Source organism: Caretta caretta, chromosome 20, assembly GCF_965140235.1.
Source record: "Caretta caretta isolate rCarCar2 chromosome 20, rCarCar1.hap1, whole genome shotgun sequence".
Lineage (NCBI taxonomy): Eukaryota > Metazoa > Chordata > Testudines > Cheloniidae > Caretta > Caretta caretta.
This window is the reverse complement of record NC_134225.1, coordinates 20650591-20672068: the sequence shown is the minus strand read 5'-3', so window position 1 is coordinate 20672068 and position 21478 is coordinate 20650591. Positions and strand designations below refer to the sequence as shown.

The window sequence follows — 21478 nt, the reverse complement described above, 5'->3', positions numbered from 1 at the left end:
TGCCCTGCCCTGTGACTCAGTTTCCCCATCTGAAAAATGGGGTTATTGACCCTTCCTTTGCTGTGGGGCAGGGACTGTGTCTATGCAGCACCTGACACAAGGGGGTGGGGGGACTGATCTGTGTGTGTGTGGTGGGGGGGTGTTTTGAGGAGGAAATATTAAATAATAGCAGAGCCTCATGCTTGGGCGGTGGGGTCTGTCAAACCTCCCTGCAGGCCAGTCCTCCCACCCGGAGTCTGGGTGAGAGCCGCCCCGAGGGGGTAGGATGGTTTGTACCTGGCCCTGCCCCATGTGCCCCCTACCTGGGAGAAGGTGCCCTGTGGTTTGTAACCAGCCAGTGAACCAGGGCATCCCGCCGGTCCGAGCCCGTCTGAGGCTGGGTGCGAAGGGCTTGGCAGCTCCCGGACACTGGCTGATTCATCCTTGCCCCAGCCCCAGCCAGGGAAACTGAGGCACAGACAAAGGAAGGGACGTGGCCAAAATCGGGGTGGGGGGGGAGGACGACGAATGGAACCCAGGAGTCCGGGCCCTCTGCCGGGGGCGGGAGGGGACACAGGGCGGAGGCCCCCTGCCCGGGAAAGGGCGGCAAATAGGACCCACGTGTCCGGCTCCCCGCCCCGGTGGGGTAATTTTGGGGAGGTGGGGGGGCGGGGAGGAGGTCTGGGAGTGGGCGGGGTTTAGAAACAGCGTGCGTGATTGGCCCCGCCCCCTGACCCGGCAGGGATTAGAGGGGGCGGTGCTAAAATGGCGGCGCCCGGTGGGGTGAGGCCGGCCTGTGGTCGGATATGGGGGGTGGCAGGCTTGGGGTGCCGTGCACACCTGGAGCTGGGGGTGCCCATGTGGACGGGATGGGGGGCATGTCCCTGGGGAGGGAATGAGGGCAGGCTGGATATGTGGGGTGGAGATGGGATTTGGGGGGGCATGCCCGTGTGGTGGGGGGGTCTGGGAAGTGTATGTGTGAGGTGAGGGGCTGGGGATTTTGGGGGTCCGGTGGCCTCCCCGTGAGGGATATACAGGAGTTTGGGGGCAGGGCATGGGGAGGTTGAACGTGTGGGGGGACACAGAAGCGCTGTGTGTGTGGCTGCATATGGGGCACCATGAAGGGGGGGAGCCTGAATGGGTGATAGGGAGCTCTCCCCCCCCCCACCCTAGATTTCCTGTCCCTGTGTGCTATGGTAAATCTCTAAAATCCGTCTCGGTCTGTTTCAAGCAAACCCTGGATGTCAGGCACGGCTGAGCCTGCCCCGTGATTCTGAATCTCCCAGCTCCAGCCTCCTTCCTCGCCAGCCTCTGCCCCGCGTCGGAGGGACAAACTCCCCACCATGAACTGTGTGCGGAAGCTGCTCCTGGCCCGAGAGCTCTCTGCCGGCCGAGGCATCCTGCGGCAAGCCGCTCCGGGGAGGGATCTCCCGTGGCTGCAGGAAAGCAGCTGTGCCCAGGTACCAGCTGTCCTTCAGCGGGGCAGCACACTGGGCACCACGTGAGAGACAAATTCCACGTGGGCCCTGCCCTGAGCAGCTCCCAGTCCAAAGGAAACCGGCCCAGGGCAGGTGGGCAGCCCTGTGGAGTGAAGCATCAGGGATGGGATTGTGCATCTTGTAAACCTCTCTCCCTTCTTATTTGGTTGCCCAAAATTTGCTGCCCAGAGGGATCTGATTTCAAGAGGGCCTGAGGACCCCCCACTGCTCCCATTTGTTGTAATCTGAGGGGAGTGGAAATGGGGTGGAGAAAGAGGGGCAGCATGTATCTGTTCTTACGAGTGGTATCACAGTGGATCGGTATGATGCACAGGAGAGGCTGCTCGGAAGTAGTCTGAGACCAGCGGTTTCATTGCACACAGGCTGCTAAGCTGCTGTCAGATGATACCAGTCACTGCTGGCCTGCAACCTGGCATCCAGTGCCCGTGAGCCAGGGGAATGGAATGGTGCTGTAGAGTGTGGTACTGATATCTAGGGCCTTGCCCCACTGAGAGGGCTCTAATCAGGGAAAACGACAGCTGCTAAAGGCCCAGTTTGTATCTGATTCTCTGCTAGGGCTTCTGGCCGGTTCCTGTGCGGAGCATCCGGAGTGGTGCTGCCCTGAGCCGTTCCGATCTCGTCCCCTCGGCAAGGGGGGACAAGGAGAAAGACAGAGGGTCCCGTGATGGGGCCCTGGTACCCTTTGATGAGCTCTTTGAGCGGGCCTGCAAGGAAGACAGAAACAAGGCCAGCTTCAGCCGAGCGGTGGAGCTCTTCTGCCAGAGAGACATCCGGCGGAGAGGTCACATCGAGTTCATCAATGCGGCCCTCAGGAAGATGCCAGAGTTTGGGGTGGAGCGGGAGCTCGACGTCTACAACAAGATCCTGGACGTCTTCCCCAAGGAAGTGTTTGTGCCCCGCAACTTCATCCAGAGGATGTTCAACTACTACCCGAGGCAGCAGGAATGCGGGATCCACGTCTTGGAGCAGATGGAGAACTATGGTAGGGATGGGAGGTGCCCAAACACCTATAGCAGCAGTGTGGGTTAGCGGTTAGGGCTGGGGGGAGTGGGAGTCGGGACTCCTGGGTTCTATTCCCAGTTCTGCCACTGACTCCCTGGCTAAATTGGGCAAGTCGCTTAACCCATTTGTCCCTTAGTCCCCATGGTGAGGGCCAGTGAACGCACCGTCCACGTCTCTTACCCGCCTCTCCTCCCTCATATGCGCAGGCATCATGCCCAACAAGCAGACGAAGTTCCTGCTGCTCCAGATCTTTGGTGAGAAGAGCCATCCCGTTCGCAAGTACCAGCGGCTCATGTACTGGTTCCCCAAATTCAAGCATGCCAACCCCTACCCAGTCCCGGCGGCCCTCCCCCAAGACCCCGTTGACCTCGCCAGATTCAGCCTGCAGCGGATCGCTGCGGACCTGAGCGCCAAGGTCACGGTCTATCAGGTAACGAAAGGCACTCGGCTGTAGCACGTTGTCTGTAGCCATGGGAGTGACTGACTCTTGCTCATTGGGGTGTGAGCGCCGCGGGGGAAGGGACTCGAACGTGCCACGGCCTCTCGCTGCACAGCGGTGGAGTCCCAGAATGAGCTGAAGGCAAAGCTAGCTCTGGTCAGCTCGAACGACCCCTAGCACAGCCCGATGCAGAGGAGAAGGTGCTTGCAGCAATTGGGGCATGGAGCACCCTCTAGACTGTTCTATGCGCCAAGGAGTTTACTCCTCTGTTATCTGGGGCCCGGCCTCTTGGGTTCTACAGCCTGCCTGGCTGTATTGAACTGGGGGAGTGAGTCAGGGATCCCACGCATGTGAAGGATGCTGTCTCTAACAAAGGTGTCTTCATTCCTGCAGATGCCTCTGACAGATATTTTGGATGATGGAAAAGAGATCACCCAACCGCACATCGTAGGTACGGGATGCCCCAGACAGCCTTGCCTTTGAGTGGCCAGTGCTGGATTACATGGGAGCGAAAAGTCTCTAGCCTGTTGTCTGTCACCTTTTTGGAGCCTTACCTAGAGGGGACGGTCAGCACTGGGACCATTCGGTCTTGCTGGCTAGAAGCAGCCAGGCTGTGGGGAAGCAGAAGTTGCGAGCCACGTGGGCTATGCCTCACGTGACCCTGGACAGACTCCGAGAGGGGGGTGTTTGGGTTGGGAATGGGGGTGTCTCTCTTGCCCCATTGACTTGGATTTGCTTGCCTTCTTTATGGGCTCGCCCCAGCCCTTCCTTCCTCCTTTTAAATAACGAGCCTGCTCTGGCGCTGAGGAGCCTAGTGTCTTTAGAACCGCTAAGGAGGTAAGCCTCTCTGTAGAGCCTCGCATCCCGCTCTTGGATCTGGGGAGTCCTGGCTGTCGATCACAAGCTCAGCTCCTAGGTAGAAATCTCAGCTGGCAGATTCTCCTGCTCGGGAGAGCTTCCCCACCTTGAGTGCTTTTGCTTGGTGTTCAGCGCAGAGCTGTTGGATTGTGTTCATTCTCTCCTCGGGTAGCTAATCCTTGATTTGTGGCATGTGTGGTTTCCCTTCCCTTTAGGAATCCAGAGCCCCGATCAGCAGGAACTCCTGGCTTGCCACAATCCGGCCAGGCCCGTGTTTGTCGAGGGCCCCTTCCCCTTGTGGCTGAAGAAGACGTGTGTTTATTATTACGTACTCCGGGGAGAGCCGCTACCTCCTGAAGAAAAGGTAAAGAACCGTCTTGCCTCCCTGCGTGGGGCTGTCGGCTGTGTGCTGCGGGCTCTGGGGAGGAGGGTCTGTATTTCCAGGCTGTTTCCCTGCATTGCAAACTCCACGGAGTTGGTGCTGGTTTGGTGAATGACATGAGTCACTCTGGAAATCCTGTAAGTCTTGTGGAGGTGGGGCAGGGTGTGGGGAATAGGCTATGGGGGCTTTTCCCCTCTAGGGGGTGCTGTCTCTGACCCAGACCCACAGCATGGGGACTGGCTGGCTCAGGGGAGTCAGACTGGAATATGGGGTTTTTCCCCTCTAGGGGACACCAGTTCTATTCCCTCCTTCATTGGTGGAGACCAATAATTACCTTCACCTGACAGCCATTCATTGGCCTGCACATAGTGAGTTTGCCAGATCTCAACTCATTCCTAGCTGGGCTGGTGAACATATTGCCGAAACCACCAGCACAATCTGCAGTGACCAGGCCCCTCACTAACAGCCTCAATGGAGAGGTCGAGGTCCCCTCTTCCACTTAGGGGGTCTGTCCAGGGCCGACTCAGGGATATTGGGCAAGGAAGTTCGCTCTGTGGATACACAGGGCTGCCATTCTGGCCTCTTTCTCTGGAAATCCATGGACTGCGCAAGCTGAATACCTAGAGGAGTGGCCTTGTCTTGTCCAAGGAGGGCAGAGAGATGCAGGTTAGCCATTGGGTAGGGCAGAGGTGTTTGCGGGGGGGTATTTACTTCCCCCATATAAATATCTTTCACCCTCCCCCCCGCCCTTAGGAAGAGGTGATAGACTCCGAGAGGAACTTCTACTACCCCATGCAGCTCGACCTGGACCTGGATCGGGACCTCTGGGATAATGAGGAATTTTACGTGGATGAAGGTAACTCGCGTGGGGCTGGGTCGCTGAGGTAGGGGTGCATTTAGAGCAAATCCTATCCACTGGGACAGTCGGGCAATGGGAGAGCCAGAACAGCTGGCAGTGAAACAGAAATAGATCCCAGAAATTGATCCATCCCTCTGGAGGTTGTTCCATAGGCTAACAGATATCTCTGTCCCCACTCACCTGAACCTACGGCTTCTGAATTCCTAACTCCACGCCTCAACCAAAGCCATTCCCCCTTGGTGTAAGCTTCCAATGCCTGTAATATTTTGTGTCAGCCTCGAAGTTGCTAATTCAAATCCAGCCCCAGTCAGCAGTGGATGGACGTTACTGCCACATTACTAGTCCCAATCCTAATCCAGAGCTTCTGAGAGAGGTCTGCAAGGACTGTGTAAACTAACCCTGGCACAATTTACAAGAGCGATCCCAGGATAAGAATGATCTTTTTCCTCCCCCTCTTATCTCTATATGATCCCCCAAGCAAGAAAGAAAGCGTCCAGGTCACTTAGATCAGCATATACTTTTCTTCCCTACCTGAACACATTTAAATCAGAGCTCCTCTGCAGCGGGATAGAACAGTGACTTCTGTTCTAAGTGGCTGTGTGGCAGCTGTTGTGTTCTGCCCCAGAAGTGGCCGCATTTCAATGCTGGGTGAAAAAAATTAGTTCCTGAATGTGTGGACTTTGCATCCTTGACAGACAAACAACCTTCCCCCTGAGGGTGGAGGATTATTGTTGTTCGGTGAATTGACAGTTTTCTTGTGGAGGGAGGGGTGGAGGTAAGATTAGGACCCCAAGAATCCTGATTTCCAGTCACCCTGCTCTCACTACTGGACTCCACTGCTCCATTGCACTGTATGCGAAGTGCTGTGGGGTTTGCTAATATTGACGCTGCTTCTGTTCTCTCTGTCCCGTCCCCTGCAGTGGAGGAAGGCCCCATCTTTGCCATGTGCATGGCCGGGGCAGGAGACCAGGCCACTTTGGCCAAGTGGATTTTGGGCCTGCAGCAAACCAATCCCATTTTGAGTCAGACGCCAGTTGTGTTCCACCTCACGCCGGGGCCCCGAGAGCTCCAGGTGGACTTGGACTCGGAGAGCGGTGAGGAGGAGATCCCGCAAAGTTGGCACGCGAAGCAAGAGCTTTAAACCTGTCTGTTTCATCGACTTCCTTGGTGATTGTGTAGCTGCATGTGGCTCCCTCCTGCCTTGCCAATCGAGCAGATAGGCCAGAGGGAGTCTGTTTCAGCAGCCACCATGGCATAGGAATGGATTCGTCCTTTCAATCAGTCTGAGCCACTTTTAGTAGAGTTGTATGTAATGGGGATGCTGCGAATATTCGCCTGCCCCCCATGCCCATGCTTCCTTCACTCTAGCACTAAGTACCGTACTGCATATTGGGTGAATGCGCTTAGTCGCCATATAATTCGGTGTAGCAGTCTTACATTTGGACCTGATCATTGTTCTCTGGGGTTTCTGAGCACGGCAGTGGGAGCCCAGAGCCTCCTGAGTTGTAATCCCAGCTCCTATTAAACTGCTCCCCCTGGGCGTGGAGCAGAGACGTTATTAAAAAGCCTGCAGCACTTTCCGAAGAAGACGGGGAACACTCAGTCCTAGCCCTGCTGGTCTTTCTCCATAAAATGGGGGCAGGTTAACATTACCACATGGCTTTGTGCATTGGGGGTCCCCTGCCCAAGCCAGTGAGGGGCCTGGCAGAGCCTGCCCCAGTTCCCCACGCCTTCCCCTGAAGCTGCTCTGAAAACTAGCCAGGAGCTGGCCTGATGGGGGTGGGGGGGCTGGTCGGAGGCCACTGGTGAGACCTTGTGCTGCTCTGGCTGAGGGGACAGGGAGGGTGCTGCTGATCACAGAGCAGCTACTTGCTGGGGGGTTGTGACTGGGCTGAGCTGCCTCCAGCTGGCTCTTCAGCTAGTCATGTCCAGCTGGGCCTGGGATCCTCAGGGAGGGAGGGGCTGTGTGCTGGCTGGGCCCCGGTCGGTGGGTGGGTGGGTGGCTCTCCTGTGGCCAAGCGTGCAGGGGAAGGTGGTGGCTAGGCTGGCTGGCAGGGGTGTGTGTGGGCCTGTCTGTCCCAGGGGCTGGGTGTAATGGCCGTGGGGAGGGGGCTGGGTCTGAGGCAGCGGGGGTCTGCCTGGGGGCTGGGCCCCGGGGGGGGGATGGGATGGGATGGGGGGGATGGGGGTGTGCCCGGGGGAGGGGGGGCTGAGGGGCCTGCCCGGGAGACTGGGGGTACTGGGATGGGGGGGCTGAGGGGTCTGCCCGGGGGGGGGGGGAGCAGGGCGTGGGTGACCCCTGGGGGCGGTTGGGGGCCCGCCTGGGCAGGGGCTGCCCTCCCTGGGGTCAGGCGGAGCTCGGGGCAGCCTGAACGCTGGGACCCCCTGAAAAGGCTGCGGGGGGAGGGCACAGCCAGGCACCCAGTGCTGGGGCGCATGCGCAAGGGATCTCCGCGAGGGGGTAGAGGGAGACAAATCTCCAGCGCATGCGCAAAAAGACGCCCAGCCCTCGTAGCATTGTGCGCACGCTGAGGGCGGAGCTTCTCTCTCTCTCGACGGGCTCTTGGGCCCTGAACCCACCTCCCAGCGCAGGCGCAGAGGGGGGCACCACCCGCGGCACGGCGCTGGGTGCGCATGCCTAGAGCGCAACGAGGCGGGCAGGCGCGCGGCCGACCAGGGCGACTTTTCTCACAGAGCAGCGAGGGGGCGGGGAACCGGAAGCGGGTCGCGGCCCGTTGACGTCACTGCCCCTGCGCCGGGCTCCTGCGAGCGGCCCAGCAGCGGGCGGGGCGGCGCGGCCGGCTGGCGAGCGGGCTGGGGATGAGCGAGGCGCAGCGGGGCCCGGCCCCGGCCGCGGCGGCGGAGGAGGAGGAGGCGGCGGCCGAGGAGGAGGAGGCCGGGCCCGGCGCGGGGGAGGCGGGGGTCGGCGGCGGCGGCCGCAAGGCCCGGGGGCGGCCCCGCCTGACCGAGTCCGACCGGGCCCGGCGCCGCCTCGAGTCCCGCAAGAAGTACGACGTGCGGCGGGTGTACCTGGGCGAGGCGCACGGGCCCTGGGTGGACCTGCGGCGGCGCAGCGGCTGGAGCGACGCCAAGCTGGCGGCCTATCTGCTGGGGCTGGAGCGGGGGCAGCGCGCGGGGCGCCGCGGGTGAGAGCCGGGCCCCCCAACCCCCCTCCCCCGGGTACCCCCTTCCCTGGGTCCGCCAACCCTCCTCCCTCCTGGGCCCCCAACCCTCTCTCCCCCAACCCCTCCCCTTCCGCGGGGCCGGGCCTCCCCTCCTCCCCCGGGCCGAGCTTCTAGCCCCCCAAACTCCTCCTCCCCCGGGCCTGGCCCCCCCTTCCCACTGGGCCAAGCTCCCCCGCCGCCCCCTTCCGCGGGCCCCCCAACTGCCCCTCGCCTGGGCCGGGCCCCCCCCCTCCCCTGGGCCCGCCAATCCTCCTCCCGAGCTGGGCCCCCTAACCCTTCTCCCGGGCCAAGCCTCCCAACCTCTCCCTCCCAGGCCTCCTCTTCCCCGGGCCCACCAACCCTCCTCCCAAGCTGGGCCCGCCAACTCCTCCCTTGGACTGGGCCCCCCCTTCCCTGTACACCCCCTACCTGCTGGGGCGCCACAGGTGAAAGCTGGGTCCCCCCTCCCGAGCTGGGCCCCCTAACCCCCATCTCGGGCCCCCCCTCCCGAGCCGGGCCCACCAACCCCTCTCTTGGGCTGGGTCCCCTCTTCCCCATACAACCTCTACCTGCTGGGGCACCACGGGTGAGAACCAGGCCCCCCAACCCCCTTCCCGGCCCTGGACCCACTCTTCCCCATACACCCCGCACTGGCTGGAATGGAGCAGCGCATGGGGCACCACGCGTGAGAGCCGGGCCCCCCAACCCCTTCCCCGGCCAGGCCCCTCAACCCCCCTCCCAGGCCCCCCTCCTGAGCCAGGCTCCTCTGCCCCCTTCCCAGGATGGCCCCCCCTTCCTTGTACACCCCCTACCTGCTGGGGCTGGAGTGGGGGCAGAACGTGGGGCGCCGCAGGTGAAAACCGGGTTCCCCAACTCTTCTCCTGGGCTGAGCCCCCCTCCCCATACACCCTTTACTGGCTGGAGGGGGGGCAGCGCACCGGGCCATCCAACCCCCACATCCGGCCCCCAGTCCTCCCCCGGGCCTGGACTCCCTCTCCCTTTATGCACCCTACTGGCTGGAGCAGGGGCAGTGCATAGGGTGCTGCAGGTGAGAGCCTGCATCTACTGAGCCAGATTCCCCCCCACCGTGCTGGGCCAGCCCCCTCATTGACTCCTCCTCTCCTATCCCCGTCCCTGCATGCCCCTGGAGCGTGGGCAGCAAGTAGGGTGCCACAGGTGAGAGCCGGGGGGGAGGTGGGAAATCAGACCCCTGACTAAGCTGGGACCCCTCATCCCTTACTTTCCCCCTCTGGATAGAAGGGGCTCCAGAAAGGTGTAAAGTGTGAAGAATCTTGCTTGTACAGTTATGTCACTTTGAAGGGTGATTTTTGCCAACATTTTTATACCTGCCAAAGCCGTAGTGGAGACGCAGTTATACCAGCAAAGACTAGTTTTGCTGGTACAGCTCATTTTGCTCTGGGTACTGGCCATACCAGGCAGCACTCTCTTTTGCCGGGATAAACTGCTCAGTGCTAGGAAGGTTTGCCCTTACAGACTTATCGGCAAACCACCTCTAGCATGGAGATGCCTAAGATACACACCTCATGCTGCTTTTGTCGTGACTGAATTCCAGTGGTGCACTTCTGCTGTGGATCTGCAAAGATAAGCACTATTTTAAAGCAGAACTGTTTACGCTCTCTGCCGCTCCCCAAATGATTGTTAAATCATGCTAGTGTCACTGTCTGCATCCCAGATCAGAGCGCTGGTCCTTCTAACTCAGTGTGCCCTGACAGCGATTGGTGATGAATGCTTCAGGGGAAGAGATCTCATCCAGCAGTACTATACCGTGCAGGGAAATTACTCTCTGATCCCAGGTCCTACACAAGAACTTGTGCATTTCCCTTGTGATATTGTATCCTAGGTGCTGATCCTGCGATGAGAGAGACATGGGCAGATTATCTGCGTTCTCGTGGTGCTGCATCTGAGTCATGGGTCTGTGAAGGTGCAGAGATCCACCTGCATGCATTTCGCTGCAGGTTCAGGGCCTCAGCAAGTATAACAGGCTCTGGGGATTTTTCACCTTCCTCTGCAGCATGGGGTGTGGCTCACCTGCTGGTATCATCTGGGCATGTCTGACCTGAACAATTCCCTGCCATCACAGGGGCATTTATGGCACCTCAGTCTCTCCTGTTCTCTGTCTTTGCCTCAGTTTAGTCTCTTGAGGACTAAAATGCTTTAGTCTAACTAAAGTCACTGGGCTCGCTATGGGGTGTCTGTCTGTCGTGGCTTCTGATATACAGAAGATCAGATGAGATAATCTGGCCTTAAATTATTTATGTAATAACCTGCACAGTGAATTTCCCGGTTTAATTATACAGTGGAAGAAAACCAACTAAAGTGTTCTTCATGGCCTCACTGTATTAAGGGCATCATCCCTTTGGGTAGCATCTAGTCAGCTAGATTTCATGGATCAGCAATCCATGGCTGTACTCTGAGAGAATTTGGGAGCAAAGGGTTTAGATTGCTCACCAGTCACTGATCTAAGCCCTTCAAAGTATTTCTTTTGCAAAAGATCGTGAATGAGGGGGCTGGTTTTCAGACAGAGGAGTAACCAATATAAACTTCAGAGAGGTAGCAGTGTTAGTCTGTATGTACAAAAAGAATGAGGAGTCCTTGTGGCATCTTAGAGACTAACACATTTATTTGAGCTTGGTGATATAAGGGATGGATGTCACTCCCTTTGTGCTCTAGTAGAACAGAGCTCTTTATGTAGTCTTAAAAAACCAATAAATAAGTAGCCCTGCCTCTGTTATGAACCTTGGCAGTAAACCCTGCTTCTGGGAATTCCTCTCTGAGATCTGCATCACATAAGGTGCAGGTACCATGACCTGGGGCAAGTCACTGTCAAGTGAATCTATGCCTCAGTTTCCCCATCTGTAAAAGCGGGGAGGGGAGGAGGAGGAGATAATAGCACAGCCCTGCCTCCTACGTTAAAAGGTTGATATGTCTTGATACGACAGCATTGGGGGCATATGCTAAATCAGTGCTCTCTTTTTCTGTTGCAGGAAACCATGGGAGCAAATCCCTAAAAAGCCAAAACGAAAGAAAAGTAAGTGAATTGTCCTGTGGGATCCAGCTTGTGACAGTGTCTGAATGTGGGTGTACAAAGAACACGTCAAAGATCTCTGCCTGCCCCCAGAAACCTGTTCTTTCGATCCTCTTTGCCAATCCCCCGCCAGGTGGCCTTTGTCTGTGTTTGTACAGCACCTAACACAATGGAGTCCTGCTTCATGACCGAGGAGCCCTACCGCTACCGTAATCCGCCTAATAATATACAGCACGTTACACGGTGGGGTTCCTTCTCCATTACTGAGGAACTCTTATCACTGCTGTAATCCACCTAATAATGTACAGCACCTAACACAATCATGTCCTGCTCCATGATTGGGTAACTCTACTTCTAGTGTAATATACCTAATACATAACATACAGGGGCCAGCACAATGTGGTGGGGGCTGTGACTGGGGCTCATGGGCACTACCATAATACACCTAATAGATAATGTACAGCACCTAGCAAAATGCAGTCCTGGGCCATGACTGGGGCTCCTTTGGTGCTGTAATATACCTAATAAATTACAGCACCCAGCATAATGGGGTCCTAGTCAATGATTAGGGCTCATCGAGGTGGCCATAATACACCTAAACAATAACGTACCGTGCCTAGGACAAATGGTTCCGTGACTAGGGCTCCTAGATGCTACTGTAACATACTTAATAAATAATAATCCTCCCTGACGTGTAAGAATTGCTCACCCGCACAGCCTTTCTCCTAGCTATGCAAATGTCAAACGTACTAAGCCATTTGCTGCAGTAGTGTTGGATACAGGCTGGTTTTTCTTGGTCTGACCCCTGGTGCTGACAATTGGTAAAGGCTGGTGTTTTACTTCTGTCTTTACTGGGGGAACAACGAGTGCAGAAATATCTGGCATGTCATTGAGGGAGGGATCTACAAGGCTACGTGCCCATTGAAGGGGTCCATAGAACGTAGTGGAGTTTTCACGTATACAGCCCAAAACTGCAGTCCAGGCCTGGAGAGCTGACTAGCGAAGACTCGCCGCTGACCGTAGAGCTGCGTGGCTGTTCTTGCTGGAAGGCTGGCTGAGCAGGCTCGGTGGCAGGCTGCAAGTCACTAAAGCCCCACCTCTGAGGGAGGGAAATCGAGAGCCATGTAGCTTTCTGTATGTCTGAACTTCAGATCTAAACCCCCCTCCTGGGTGTGAGGGTGGGCTAGTGATTAGAGCATGAGCCTTGATCCCAGGGCTTGTAGGTCCAATTCCCAGTTCTGCGGCTGGCTCCCCGGGTGACCTTGGGCAAGTCACTCTACCTCAGTTTGCCATCTGTATAGACCTGCCCTGACCCAGGTGGCTAGCAAAGCTAAACCCATCAATGATTGGGAGGTGCTCCGATACCACTGTTAGGGGGCTGTATACATACCTTAACAGATGTTCAGCATCCCCTGACACTTCCAAGGGGGTTTACCCCGCTGCCTTAGTCATAGTTTTCCCACCCATCCTGTGTTCTTCCCCAGAGGTGGCTGCATTCCCGTTGAGGGGAAAAGGCTATAGAAATGTAGTTTGTGAGCTACCAAAGTTCATAGCACAGACAGCGGAAATGGTGGGCTGGTGACACGCGGCTGGAGCGGGCAAAGCAGGATGGAGATGTAGGACTCCTCAGACAGACCTCCCTCTGCCTGTGTAGAGGAGGAGGGTATTAAAGGTGTTTGCAAAGCAGGGAGCCAACCTGCTCAGTGTTCATCGCTGTTACAGTCTGGTCCCAGCGTCTTATCATCTGAAGGAGACCTTTGCTTTTGAAATTAATACCTGTTTGGGTGCAACTCTGGTGTGAGCTCCCTGCCCTGGAAGGTGGCCACGTTACAATTCGGATTCCTCCAGCAGCAGATGCCCCTCTCCTGGTAATGTTAAAAATGGTCAAAGAGGCTCTACAGGAATGACAGAGAAGGATTGTGACTGTAGCAGAGGTGCTGTCATGGCACTTTGCTGCTCCACTGTTCTGAGCTCAAACGCAGAGAACAGCTGGGGAAAGAATTGTCCTTTCTCTGGGAGGCTGGGTGACCCAGCAGGGACTGGTCCTACTTCAGGTGTAACGGGCTGAGCCAGCAGCCACTGTGTTGGCAGTGCCATGGAATCACAGAAAGGTGGGGCTGGAAGGGATCTCGAGAGCTCATCAGGCCCAGCTCTCTGTGCCGAGGCAGGAGCAAATAAACTTCAACCATCCCTGCCCTAAAACCTCCAGTGTCAGGGATCCCGCAGCCTACCTTGGACGCCTGGTCCAGAGCTTAACTCCTCTGAGAGTTAATTAGAAAGTTTTTCCTAATATCTAACCTAAATCTCCCTCGCTGCAGATGAAGCCCATTGCTTCTTGTCTGGCCTTCAGTGGCCGTGGAGAACAATTGATCCCTGTCCTCTTTGTAACAGCCTTTAACCTATCTGAAGACTTCTGAGAAGTCTACAGAGGGGACCTGAGGACTAAATGTGCCCCCGTTTTTAACCTTTCTCATAGGTCAGGTCTTTTAAATCTTTGATCATTTTTGTGGCTCTCCTCTGGAGTCTCCAGTTTATCCACGTCCTTCCTAAAATTTAGCGCCCAGAATTGGAGACACGACTCCAGCTGAGGCCTCACCAGTGCTGTGTGGAGCAGGACAGTGACCTCCTGTGTCTTACATGTGACACTCCTGCCAATACAATGATATTAGCTGCTTTTGCAGCTGCATCACACTATTGACTCATTTTCAATTTGAGATCCAGTAGAACACCAGCGCCTTCTCCATGGTACTGCTGCCTAGCCAGTCGGTCCCCAGGTTGTAGTAGTGCTTTTCATATTTCCTTCCTAAATGTACTACTTTCCACTTGTCTTTCATGAATTTCATCTTGTTGATTTCAGGCCAATTCTCCAGTTTGTCTGGGATGTTATGAATTTGAATCCTGTCCTCCAAAGTGTTTGCAACCCCTCCCCGCTTGGTGTCGTTTGCAGGTGTTCTAAGCAAACTCTCCCCTCTGTTATCCAAATCATTAATGAAAATATTGAGTAGAATCAGGCCCAGGACTGACCTTTGTGGGACCCCCCTAGACACGCACTCCCAGGCAACCATTGATAACTAATAGTTGAGGGTGGTCTTTGGACCAGTTGTACACCCCCCTTATAGTGATTTCATGTAGACCACATTTCCCTAGAGTGCTTATGCAATTGTCATTTGGAACTTTGGTGTCATTTGGTGTCAAAAGCCTCCCCAAAATCAAGATCTGTCATGTCTGCAGCTTCCCCCCTTACCCATGAGGCCCATAACCTTGGTATGATTTGGTCATGTCTGCCCGGAGCCTGGTCTGCGTACTAAACAGGCTTTGCCTGGAGGCCACGTTGCTGCTGCCTGGCTCCATCTGTGTATCCGCACAGAAACAATTTTTTGCAAGGGGCGCGCCCCTTTTATTCCCTGTGGTTGGCTAACGTGCCTCTCTGCTCCCCCCAAGGAAGGAGGCGGAATGTCAACTGCCTGAAGAATATGGTGATCTGGTACGAGGACCACAAGAACCGCTGCCCCTACGAGCCCCACCTGTCGGAGCTAGATCCCACCTTCGGGCTGTACACCACGGCCGTGTGGCAGTGCGAGGCCGGGCACCGCTACTTCCAGGACCTGCACTCCCCTCTGAAGCCGCTCAGTGACTCAGAGAACGAGAGTGACGATGGTGAGCAGGGGGCAGCCGGGATCCTAGTCTCCCAAGGCAGCCAGTGGGCAGGGTGGCGCTTAGTGCCGCCTGCACCGTGTAGCCTGTTGTGTGGCATTACAGCGCATCCCACCCCAGAGGTGGCCGCATTTCAGCTTGAGGGGAGTGATCCCTAGGCCTGTAAGGCAGCTGTTCAATTAGTATGTCTAAGTAAGATCCAGCTGGATGGGAGGTGATCGTCACAGTGCTAACAGATGGGCACCTCAGCAGGCCAGGAGCACTCCCCCAGCCCTGAGGGTTGGGCAGGGTAATGCTAGGCAGGAGGAAGATCCAGGGATCCCTCAAAGCCTAAGGGAGAGTCCTACTCTGTCTCTAACCTGTGACCACCGATCGCTCTCCTCACTGCAGCTGGCAACGGGGTAGGGGCCGGAAGCTCGGACTCCTCCGAGGAGAGCTCCAGCTCAGGGTCGGAAGAGCAGCCTGAGAGCTGTCAGGCCAAGGCCCAGCAGCAGCTGCCTCCGTCGGCCATGGAAGGCGGGAGCAGCAGCGGCCTCATCACACAGGACGGCATTCACATCCCGTTCGAGCACCACATCGAGAACCTGACAGCCGAGCAGGGCGCCTCCATGTGCCACAACCCGCCTCTCAACGGCCCGGAGAGCATGGAGACCGTGGTGTGCGTCCCCATGCCCGTCCAGGTGGGCTCGGGCCATGGGACTCTCTTTGAGAACGTGACGCAGGACACTCTCGGGGAGGTGGTGGCCAGCTGCCCTGTGCAGGGCATGATGCAGGGCTCCCAGGTGATCATCATCGCCGGGCCCGGCTACGACGCCCTGACGGCGGAGGGCATCCAGCTCAACGTCACCAGCAGCGGGGGCGAGGAGATGCCCTGCGCCATGATCGAGGGCGTCGCTGCCTACACCCAGACAGAGCCGGAGAACATGCAGCCCGACAGCGGGGAACCAGTGGAGAGTGGGGAGTGCATTGAAACCAAAAAAGGTAGCTGTGACCAGCCCTCGGGGGGGGGGGGGGGGCTTGCCCCCCTAGCTAAGCATGGGGAGCTTGGTCGGTGTTGGGAGGGGAGACCTCCAAAGAGATCCGAGAGTGCCCTGAAAAATGGTGCTGTGTATTCCATGGGGGCCTTCTCCAGGGTCACAGCACGGCGCTAGGGGTCACTGTGCTGCTGGGAGTGAGCTGGGCCGCTCAGTAAGGGATGCTGTCTCCTCGGGGTTAGAGCTGACCCCAGTGTAGTGCTAGGGGTTGGTGTGGGTGGCTCCGTAGGGGGCGCTGACCCCTGGATCTGATGTCCCGGCGTGGTGCCAGGGAGGGGCTCCGTAGGGGATGCTGTCCCCTGGATCTGATGTCCCGGCATGGGGCCAGGCAGGGGCTCCGTAGGGGGTGCTGACCCCTGGATCTGATGTTTCAGATGATGCCACAGCTGGGGAGGAGAATTCTGTTGCTGACTCACTGTGTTGGGTGAGAGACAGAATTTAGGGCCTGCTCATGTGCCCCATTAAAAATCCCAGGTCACTTGACTTCCCGTTAAGTGTTAACCCTGATGTAACTGCGTTTCGCCTCCGCCGTCCGTAGGTTCAGCTGGCTCCAGGACTCTCCCCTTCTTGTCCTGACCCCGTGCGCGGTGTTAAACAGCTACTGGGCTCCGCAGCAGACCTGGCTGCATTTCAGTGGCCAGCGGCTCTTGCCTGCCTCTGGGATGGGGCCTGCGTGTTAACCACTTCATGTTTGAAAAGCTTCGCCAGATTCTCGCCGACAGGCGTTCGCCACACGGCGCGTCCTTCTGACACCTGTTTTGTGGTGGCAGAAAAAGAAGACCTTTATGGGCTCAAAAAGGAGGAGCTGCAGCCCCCCCCGGAAATGGAGATGCCGGAAGACCTGGAGCCGGCCCAAGAGAACATGGAGCCGGAGCCCGAGGAGATGGACGGCAGTGACATGTCAGCCATCATCTATGAGATTCCAAAGGAACCGGAGAAGTGAGTGTCGCGGTGAAGGGGCGGGGCACCGTGGAGCGGTTAGCTGTCTTTACAAGGTCTCTGCAAACCCAGCAACGGACCCTGCTCGTGCCTCGGTTTCCCCACTCGGGCAAGCCAGTGGGCCAGAGATCTGGCCAGCTGCGTCAGAGAGCCTCCTAGTATTTCCTTCCCTTTTCCGTGCGTTGCGTTTGTTGCTCAAACAGAGGCAGCTCAGCCTCAATCCAGACGGGTAAACCTGGGGCCATCTGCGCCCCCTCCCTCCCCGGGCCTCTGCCTTGGGGGGCCTTCCGCTGCTTCCTCCACAGCAGCCGTCTCTCCCTAGCCAGGCAGGCAGCACGTTGCCCGCCCCTGTCTGCGGCTGACCCCTCCTTTCCCTGTGCAGGAGGCGGCGAAGCAGACGGGGCCGTGTGATGGATGCCGACGGCATGCTGGAAATGTTCCACTGCCCTTATGAAGGATGCAGCCAGGTCTACGTAGCACTTAGTAGCTTTCAGGTAAGATTTGTTTGCGTCAGTTTCCTACAGCCCTGTCTCTGGGGGTGGGTTTTAAGGGTGCTCCGGGGGGCCTGGCTGGGAGCCTCATTCTGGCCCCCCCCCGGAGACGGGGAAATGCTCGGGCCGGCTGGTTATTCTCTGCAGGGTTGCTTTCCCTTTGGTGCAGGTGAGTTTCATTTCCTGGTTTATGGGTCGCTAGGACCTGCCTGGAACGGTGGGTTTCCAGCACTGTTGGGTGGGGCGTCCTTACAGGCTGTGTTGGGAACTTGACAGTGCCCTGGAGATATTTCTGTTGCGTTTTCTCACAAAACCCGAACATTGAGCCCACTTGGCCACATCCCTCCGCTCGAGAGACAGCAACGGAGCATGGCTCAGTGACTAGGGAGAACCAGGTTTAATTCCCTGCTTTGCCACAGACTGTCTGGGGGACCTGGGGCAAGTCATTTAGCCATTCTTTGCCTCAGTTTTCCCATCTGCACAATGGGAATAATAGCCCAGGGAATGGGGGCCGGATTAGCCCTGGCTCAGTGTCTAAGCAAGGTTCTGTTCTAGTCTTGGACGTCTGCTTGGACAATTGGCAAATCATTGAACGTTACGGCCTCGGGGCCCCACCTCACCACCCCCAAGTGAACTCCTAAGCTACCCCTGCGCCGGCTTGGGGAATGGGTTGGTTCCAGCGCTGTATCAACGGGGTGTCGTCTTGTTGTGGAAGGGAATCTCTGGGTGTGGATTGTGGGGTGAGGGGGTTCGTCGAGATTGAATCTGGAGAGCAGGGTAGCTCCAGCTGTCGTGGCCGAGGCGCCATGTTGTGAGGCAGGGAAAACTCTCCGGGGGACGAGGTCTGACGTGGGAATTCCTGCCCGTTACCGGGGGGTTGTAGCAGCCTCTGCTTTGTGGGTGTGTGGGTGTGGTCAGGGGCATGGTCTAGCCCTCTGTTCCCCCTCTCTCCTTGTCTCTCCAGAATCACGTCAACCTCGTCCACCGGAAAGGAAAAACAAAAGTGTGCCCCCACCCGGGCTGTGGCAAGAAGTTCTACCTGTCCAACCATCTCCGCAGGCACATGATCATTCACTCAGGTGCGTCCCTTGGGCTCTCTTCGCTGGCGCCCCCTCCTCCTTCCTGTGGCCAGCTGGCCTTTGTCCTGCCCTGTGCTGTTCTGGTGAGACGCTGACTCCCGCAGCATGTGTGGCTAGGGCCGTCCGGTCATGCAACGGCAGACTCTGCTCCACCTTTTGCCATGTGGCGCCCGGTTCTTGGGCACTCAGCTGCCTCTGCTTAGCCTTCGCTTCCCCCCGGACCCATCCCCATCCTGTCCCACCCCCTGCATGGCACAAGAACACCTGGGAAGGGAACTGGGTCTGGTTTGGATTCCCCCCAGGTCAGCTGTCTCACTCTGGTCACTTTCAACCCTGACGTTACGGGGGGGTGCAGGGAGAGTCCAAAATCCAGAACAAACGGAATAACTTGCTGGAAATCTTCTATAGAAGAGATCTGCCAATACAGGAAACCTCAGGACACCCCCTTGACGACCCCCTGGCTGGGTTGTCCACTGGGATCGACCCAGGACCTCTTGATTTAAAAGCAGGGTGCTCTCCTGCCTGAGCTAAGGGATGTCACTCTTTTAGCTGGCACACCTGGCAGTCTCAGACATCTTATGTGGGAGACAAAGACCCTGTGTGATGTCCTAGCTGGGTAGGAGTCACCCCTTTGGGCAGGTTAAGGGTCTGCTTGTGTGGGCAGAGAGGGACCCGGGATTCTCCTACTGAGGTCCCTTGACTGTGAATCTCGGCTGCGCCCCTTCAGGAGTAACCCCGTTCTTTGTGCCCTCCAGGCGTCCGTGAATTTACCTGTGAAACCTGTGGGAAATCTTTCAAGCGGAAGAATCACCTGGAGGTGCATCGCCGGACACACACGGGAGAGACGCCCCTCCAGTACGTGCGGGGGAAGTTGGGGGGGGGGGGGGGTGACCCATTTAGGAACCCGACCCAGGCTCATACGAGCCCATGGAGCGGAGCAGCTCTGTGCGGCACCACCTCTGGGGTAGAGCACGTCAGCAGGAGTTAAAGCCAGGGCGAGTGGGGTGGGGTGCGTGGCTCTGCCCCTCTGGCACCTGGGTCTTTTATTAGTGACACAACTTGAGATGAGGTTGCTGTGCCCCAAAGGATCCTAATGAGCTTTTCAAGGTTACCCCTCTCCCCACTGAAGTGCAGGGATCCCTCGCCTGGTGCTGAGCTGCAGACACCTCTGGGGTGGGGCACAGGGGCTGTTAACGGCACATGGTAATGCTGCTTGACAGTGAGACCAGGAAGTGAAAAATGCCACCTCCAGCTGACCGTGTGGGCAGTGGGGTGGGGAGTATTTAGCTCAGCTGTGGTAGGAAGCGCACTCCTGCAGAGAGGGCCCTCAGCTCGTTAGGGGCATGCCGCAGTCAGGCCCTGGGATGGGCCCAAGGGGTACAGCCTGTGTGACTATGTCTGGCCCCCCCCCAGGTGCGAGATCTGTGGGTACCAGTGCCGGCAGAGAGCATCTCTCAACTGGCACATGAAGAAGCACACGTCCGAAGTTCAGTACAACTTCACCTGCGAGCACTGCGGCAAACGCTTCGAAAAGATGGACAGCGTCAAATTCCACAAGCTAAAGAGCCACCCAGATCACAAGGCCACGTGATCCTAGCTGGGGCGTCCTTCCGGAGCCTCGGACTGCTTTATTTATTTCCCCGCCGGGGGACCCTCTGCCGCCTCCCTTCCCCCCCCCGGACAATGGCAGCGTTGGCGGTGCCGGCTCACACCTCGAGGGGTGAGATCACAGAGCCCTCGGGTGGCCCGTGTCTTCCCCGGCCAGGAGAGGGGGTGCTGAGCCCGGAGCAGACAGCATGCGTGTGAGTGTGTGTGTGACATGTGGTGGCCTCCACAGCAGGGAGCCCCCGCATTCTGCCAGGGCGCGGCAGGGTGAGATTTTTCAGCTTGCTTTTACTGTCGAGGCCGTGGGGGCTCCGGTGTCGAATGAACAGAGGGGGGATGTGACATGCTCATCTGCAGAAGAGGGCCTGGCCTGGCCTGCTCAGACTCAAGGGAGAGCGAAATGCGGCACATGTGGCTCCTTCCCCCATCCTAGGAGCCGGAGGGGTGGGGCTTGGCCGTCACACCGGGATGGTGGTGGACAAAATGCCCCAACCATTAAACCGACACTACTTTTATCTGCCCGCCTCCTGGCATCTTCCTCCCCAGCGGGCAGTGTCCTTGGAGGGGGACGGGGAGCGCTGGGAGCTGCCCTGCGATCATATCAGCCAGCCATGTGCCCGAGGCTGTTCGGCATGGGACCCGCACTGGCTGGTCCTCTGAGTTTGTGGGGCACGTGCCCTCCTGTGCAGGGTGGGCCCAGACCTCCAGCGTCTCCTCTTTCCTGTAAAGCAACGAAGTGTCTTGCTGGTGTGGTGTGAACAAAACCGTCAAGGCCCGTCCCAGTGCTGCCTGAGTGTGCCGTGAGCCTGCGCCAGCCGCTCTAGAGCAGGGTTACCGTTGATGGCAGCAGCGCCGTGCCAAATGTCACTCCTGGGACCCTGGCTGCTGCTCCCAGGTTGCCAGCAGCCGGGCGGCTGCTTCCCTAGTGGGGGGAAAGGAGGAGTCTGGCCCTGGCTCAGAGAAACCTCCCTCTCCTCCTCCCGCCGGGGTGTGGCCCTGGCGCAGCTGTCCATGCTACCTTTCTCCGATCCCTTTCCACACCCTGAAAGTCTCTGCCCCAGGCTCCCAGCTGGGAGTTATTCCCATTCTGCCTCAGTTTCTCTTTGCTCCTCTCCCACCTGGGACCCTAGTGAGGGTAGCGATATTCTACAGGCAGTGCCCATGGGCTGAGTCTCCTACCACCAGGGGGCAGGTGCTGCCAGAGGGGAAAGGCCCCATCTCCCAGCCCCTGCCCCCAACCCAGCCAGTCCTCTACCCTGGGGTAGATCGGAGCCAGCGCCCCCTAGAGGTGAAAGGCTCCGTTTTGGGGTAGATTGGCAGAGTGGCACTCACTTCCTTTCAGTTCTTGGGGCAGGCCGGGAGCCCTGGTGGCGCGGGGGCTGAATGAGCTGGCTGGGTTTTGGGGCAGGCCGGGGGCCCTGGTGGCGCGGGGGCTGAAGGAGCTGGCT

At 57.8% G+C, this 21478-nt stretch overlaps 2 protein-coding genes across 4 annotated transcripts; both read left to right on the top strand.

Annotated features, from left to right (window-relative positions):
* The first annotated feature begins 698 nt into the window (after positions 1 to 698).
* On the top strand, positions 699 to 6583 carry ECSIT (ECSIT signaling integrator). 3 transcript variants are annotated; one of them, XM_048831840.2, is made up of 8 exons: positions 699 to 762; positions 1211 to 1439; positions 2034 to 2460; positions 2687 to 2910; positions 3313 to 3370; positions 3993 to 4141; positions 4913 to 5015; positions 5939 to 6583. In XM_048831840.2, the coding sequence occupies exons 2-8, from the start codon at positions 1323 to 1325 to the stop codon at positions 6157 to 6159; spliced, it is 1299 nt and encodes a 432-aa protein (XP_048687797.1). In that variant the 5' UTR covers positions 699 to 762; positions 1211 to 1322; the 3' UTR covers positions 6160 to 6583. The 3 variants fall into 3 exon arrangements, with proteins under 3 accessions (XP_048687797.1, XP_048687798.1, XP_048687796.1); XM_048831841.2 differs by having other exon boundaries at positions 740 to 757; XM_048831839.2 differs by lacking the exon at positions 699 to 762 and having other exon boundaries at positions 1018 to 1439.
* A 1054-nt stretch (positions 6584 to 7637) lies between these two features.
* Positions 7638 to 20545, top strand: ZNF653 (zinc finger protein 653). Its single transcript, XM_075121464.1, is given in 11 exon segments — positions 7638 to 7720; positions 7722 to 7821; positions 7824 to 8164; positions 11188 to 11231; positions 14670 to 14885; positions 15273 to 15863; positions 16687 to 16855; positions 17238 to 17349; positions 18311 to 18425; positions 19181 to 19280; positions 19839 to 20545. Coding segments are annotated over 11 exon segments (2034 nt in total). The 5' UTR covers positions 7638 to 7652; the 3' UTR covers positions 20017 to 20545.
* The last annotated feature ends 933 nt before the right edge of the window (positions 20546 to 21478 follow it).